Source organism: Cotesia glomerata, linkage group LG3 (assembly GCF_020080835.1).
Source record: "Cotesia glomerata isolate CgM1 linkage group LG3, MPM_Cglom_v2.3, whole genome shotgun sequence".
Classification (NCBI taxonomy): domain Eukaryota; kingdom Metazoa; phylum Arthropoda; class Insecta; order Hymenoptera; family Braconidae; genus Cotesia; species Cotesia glomerata.
In genome coordinates, this window is record NC_058160.1 from 18,658,530 (window position 1) to 18,664,283 (window position 5,754).

The window sequence follows — 5,754 nt, forward strand, 5'->3', positions numbered from 1 at the left end:
CGGACTTTCTGCCGCCTCGTGTCTCATTGTCAGTGCATGAATACATTATTTCGGCTCCCCGTCGTAGGGCGCATGCGCGACTTGATCACGGCATAAAACTGAGGCTTTCTGCCGTGAAATCGCAGCGGGAACCCCGTACTTTCGACCGGCGTAGTAAGAAATAATTTTTTCTCACCTCCGGGCGGAAAGCGTCAATTTTCCTCCCGCTGCGCTAAACGAAAATGCCGCTTTCCGCCTCCGTCGAGGAGAAAAATAGTATACACACCACGGGCAGTAAATAAGAAAGCCTCAGATCACATGTTTATTGACCTCGGCTTCGCCTCGGACAACAATTGCATGTGATCTGAGACATTTCTTATTTTACTGCCCTAGATGTGTAATATACTATTTCTCACCTCCAGGCGGAAAGCGTCAACTTTCGTCCCGCTGCGCTAAACGAAAATGCCGCTTTCCGCCTCCGTCGAGGAGAAAAATAGTATACACACCACGGGCAGTAAATAAGAAAGCCTCAGATCACATGTTTATTGACCTCGGCTTCGCCTCGGATAACAATTGCATGTGATCTGAGACATTTCTTACTGCCCTAGATGTGTAATATACTATTTACTACGTACATAACAAAAAAATCAATATTTTATAGTTAGACCAGAGAGTCAACCCGGGTAGATTGATTACGAGGCAAGCTTTCTACCAGATGAGCTATTCGAGACGCTTGAGGCGAATGCGATTTTAGTCACTTCTTTCTGACATATTATTTCTATAATGTATAAAATGTAAAATTGTATTTAAACTTATGAATATAAAGTGAGTGAGTTAATTTAATTTAAAAAGTTTTTGTTTTTAGCTATGACATTAAAGTAAGCAGTCACTTGACTATTCTTTAATTTTTTTTAACAAATAAATTTGTTCCAAAAAATTATTTATAAAAAATTGCATCATTAATTTTTGCAAATTTCTACATGTCAATTTTTTTTCTAATTATTTTTTACCATAATTTACTTGTTAAAAAAAATTCTTAAAATTATCAAATGTCAGCTAGATTAATTTTCATTTTTAGCTTTAAAAATGTAAAAAAATGTTTTAATAATTTATTAATAAAAATAAATTTCTGAAATTACATGATGTTTAATTTTCTTAAATAGAAAAATACTCTGAAACCTTTTATAAAATTATTTACAAAGCATTAAAATTTTTATTTATCGTCCTATTATTTTTCATGAATTTTTTATAAGAAGTGAGATTGACAATTAACTTGCAAAAAACTTTTTTAAATCATGGTTTTCTAATCAACTTGCAGGTCCAAATAAATATAACTTAAAGTAACATTAATTTTTCTATAAATTTTACAGTTAAAGTTACAGTAATTTTTTATTAAAAAATCTTCCAACTTAACAATAACTTTTTTATAGATTAAAAGTTGGTTAAAACTTAGATTCAAATTGCGGCAGTAGATTAACGTTAAGTTATTATACAATTTCAACACAAATTGTATATAAGTTTTACTGTACAAGTCATGGAGTAAACTTAACGTTAACTTTGACTAAGCTTCCTATACTAAAAATATTTTTATAGTAAGTGTGGCTATCAGGGAACTGGCTTGCTGTCTATAAGAGAGAGAGAGAGAGATTGATTGATTGATTGATTGATAACTTTATTTATGCCAAGACACAGGCCAAATGGCAATTTAAATACAAAATATTTACATCTTAAAAATTAATAAAATTAAATGTAAGTACATAATTCTTAACCTAAATTTTAGAATAATATTGCAAAAATAATATTTCAAATTTACTTTCTTTCGAAAACTTTTAAACATTTTAAACTTTTTTAAACTGATTCGACTATTGTCTCAATTTAAATCCTTTAATTAGTATAAAAAGTACTGTAACCAATAAATTTAATTTATCAATTGTTTAATTTATCAAATGTCTAAATTTAGCAAATAGTCAAAAACTTTATTTTTGAAGACTTCACTGCTACTCGAATTTACAATTTCATCAGGTAATTCTTCCCACAAACGAATCACGGAGATCAAGAAGGAGTGCTCCATATAGGTGGTAGCAAAATGTGGTAGTTTGAAGGCAGTATGTTTTTTAGCTGCTAGCCTATTTGAACGTCTAACTTCGATGTCTTCAGTGAATAGCTCTCGTAAGTACTTAGGCATTTCAACTTGAAGTAACTTGTGAAAATAACAGCTCATGTAATACATTCGGCGATACTTCACAGACAACCATCCCAGTTCACGTCTGAAAGGTGAAATATGCTCATCTTTTTTTAGATTAAAGATAAATCTGATAGAGCAGTTAATCGCACGTTGTAGCTTTAAATTGTTATCAGAAGTTGAGTCTACCAATACAATGGAACAATAGTCAACTAGAGGTAGGATGGTTGCTGATACTAGTAATTTTCTTATAGGAGTTGAAAAGATGCTTTTCCTAACTTTGAGACAATGCAGAGCTGAGTTCACTTTACTAACTATCTGAGTGACGTGGTAGTTCCATGACAGATTTCTACTTAGCTGAATACCTAAGCACTTGGTAAAGTTAACGTAGGGTATTATGATACCATTTACTACTATTGGTGGTAGATTCAAGTCCTCAAGCTTTTTCAACTTACTATTAGAGCCCAAGATCATAGCCTTTGTTTTAGTTGTTGATTTCTAATCCATGGTCTCTTGCCCAGTCAGCGACTGATTGTGCATCTGAGTTGACCCTCCAGACAGCATCATGTAACTGATAGAAAAAGAAGTGAGAGTATATATATTTGTCATCAGCAAACAGTCCATGCTTGCAATATACCAGTCGCTGAGCCACAGAATTCATGACTATTAGAAACAGGATTGGACCCAGAACAGATCCCTGCGGAACACCAGATGAAGTTTTAAGTAGTTGAATTGGAGTCCCAAGATGGTTCAATATTGATTGAGATCGACCCGACAGGTAAGAGAAAAACCATTTTATTGTTTCCATTGAGAAACCAAGCTCAAATAGCGCAATCAGTATATTTTTGGGATCAACATAGTCGAAAGCTTTGCTCAAGTCAAACAATACTAATATAGTAAGCTTACTATTGTCCATTGCCTGTCGAATATCATCAGTAAGTCTCAATAACGCTGTTTGCGTACTGTGATGTTTCCTAAATCCAGACTGAAAAGGATCAAATAGCTCATTATCTTCCAAATATGCTGTCACCTGATTAGCAATAATTCTTTCAAAGACTTTAGCCAAATGCGACAAATTTGCAACTGGTCGAGTGTCTCACGGAGACCTTGGTGGTGTGATCTTATTCAAAGGTATTATGTAAATAATCTTCTAAATATCAGGAAAAATACCAGTGTCGAGAGATCTATTAAATAAAATTGTGAGAAAGAGAGAGATTTGCGAAAAATGATCCCTCAGCCACCTCAAATCAATACCATCAGGACTTTTACCTTTCGATTTGGTTAGCGTGAGATGCAGTGCCTTTGTTACATCAACAATGTCGATTTTGGTCCAGTTAAATGCACATTCAACCACTTTATCATACTCTCTCGGCAAAGAATCAATGAAGTTGGCGTCACAAGATTGATGCTTCCTTACTATATTTGCAAAATATTCATTTAGTTCACAAGCATCAAAGAAATTCAGCGGTGATGAAGGATTTGATTTAATTAATCCAAAGTGTTTAAGTTTGCTCCATACAGTTGAACCATGAGGTAGATTTGAGAGAGCAGATTTTAAATATTCTTCACGAGCATGATTCAATTCAGACTTCAGTTCTTTTCTTTTTAATTTGAAAAGAGCAAGCAAGTTTGGATCCCCGTTTCTTCTGGTTTTTTATGAATTTCATCACGTTTCTTACACTTCACTTTCAAATCTTTAGTAAACCAAGGATTATTCACACGCATAACCTTTTTTGTGTTTATAGGCGCAAACAAGTCCAGACAAGTTAAAACCTCAGTTTTAAAAATATTCAGTAATTCATTAGGATTTGAATTCTTAAGCACAGTACTATCAATTTTTAAAGAGTTCATAAGTGAAGTTGATAGGGCCAGATGATCACAATTTTTTAAGTTTCTATAGGAGATTATCTTCCGCGGTGATTTTAAATTATTCAGTTTGTATTGACATAACAGATAATTATGACCATCAATAAATGGACACGGAGATTTGGTAAACAAGCCTAATTTAGTTTCATCATCAAGCAAAATGACATCTAGCCATGAGTCACATTTGTTTTTATGAAAAGTAGCACCATAGGGTACACAATACAGTGACGACTCTGTTATGAAATTTTTTAAGTGATTTGCAGTATAGCTATCCTCTAACAAGTTACAGTTTAAATCACCAGCTATGATAATGTTGTTAAAATTTGAAGAAAGTTTAGAGAATATGTCAAAAAATTCATTGAGAAAAAGTCCTTTAGGTCTTCGATAGACGCATGATAATAGAAGGTGAGACCCTGAGGTTAAGGTTACGTCGACAATCATAAATTCCGGCTGATTTAGATGATCAGAAGTTGAGATGTGAAGTACTTTGGCTAACGATCGGTATCTGTATGTTTTAAGATTCGATCTCTTCGTATGATGAAGTAATCATAGTGAGAAAATATTGTTATCAATTGAAGGTTTTAACCAAGTCTCGACAAGTACAATAATGTCAGGTTTTGTATTATCAACTAAATCAAGAAACTCAGCAGTATGACCAGTAACACTATTTATATTTAGGCTTAGTACATTCAGGGATGAGGTATTTACAGTTGAAATACTAGATGAATCAGTTGAATGTTAAAGAAATTTAGTGAGATCAGAAACAGAGTTAATTTTAAATTTTTCAGAGCCATCATCTCTTTTAACAAAGATCTGCCCGCTTGTCACCCAAACATACTTAAAATTTTGCAATTTAGCTTTCTCCTTGGTTTGTAGTAGCAATTTATGTGTCTCTGGCAGTAAAAACTCATTGACGTAAATAGCACCTCTAAAATTCTGCTCGAAATAAGCCGGGAACACAGAGATTGATTGATTGATTGATAAATTTATTTATGCCAAGGCACAGGCCAAATGGCAATTTAAATACAAAATATTTACATCTTAAAAATAATAATATTAAATGTAAGTACATAGTTCTTAACCTAAATTTTAAAATAATATTGCAAAAATAATATTTCAAATTTACTTTCTTTCAAAAAAAAAACTTTTAACCATTTTTAAACTTTTCTAAACTGATTCGACTATTATTTCAATTTAAATTTTTTAATTAGTATACAAGTACTGTAATCAACAAATTTAATCTATCAATTGTTCAATTTATCAACTGTCTAAATTTAGCAAATAGTCAAAAACTTTATTTTTGAAGACTTCACTGCTACTTGAGTTTACGATTTCTTCTGGTAGTTCTTCCCACAGACGAATCACGGAGATCAAGAAGGAGTGTTCCATATAGGTGGTAGCAAAATGAGGTATCTTGAAGGAAGTATGTTTTTTAGCTGCTAGCCTATTGGAACGTCTAACATCAATCTCTTTAATGAATAGTTCTCGTAAATACTTGGGCATTTCAACTTGAAGTAACTTGTGAAAATTACAGCTCATGTAATACATTCGGCGATACTTCACAGACAACTATCCCAGTTCGCGCCTGAAAGGTGAAATATGCTCATCTTTTTTGAAATTAAAGATCCAACCAGGAATCAGAATTGTTTTTGTGGAAAGTAGCACCATAGGGTACACAATAAAGTGATGATTCAGCTATGAAGTTCTTTAGATGGTTCGAAGTGTAG

The 5,754-nt window shown here is 32.9% G+C and overlaps 1 protein-coding gene across 1 annotated transcript; it reads right to left on the reverse strand.

Moving 5' to 3' along the window:
- Positions 1-1,867: 1,867 nt before the first annotated feature.
- LOC123261428 lies at positions 1,868-2,635 on the reverse strand. The gene is made up of 2 exons (XM_044723021.1): positions 1,991-2,635; positions 1,868-1,882 (listed from the first exon to the last, which is right to left on the reverse strand). Exons 1-2 carry the CDS (start codon positions 2,633-2,635, stop codon positions 1,868-1,870), a joined length of 660 nt encoding a protein of 219 aa, XP_044578956.1.
- Positions 2,636-5,754: the final 3,119 nt, after the last annotated feature.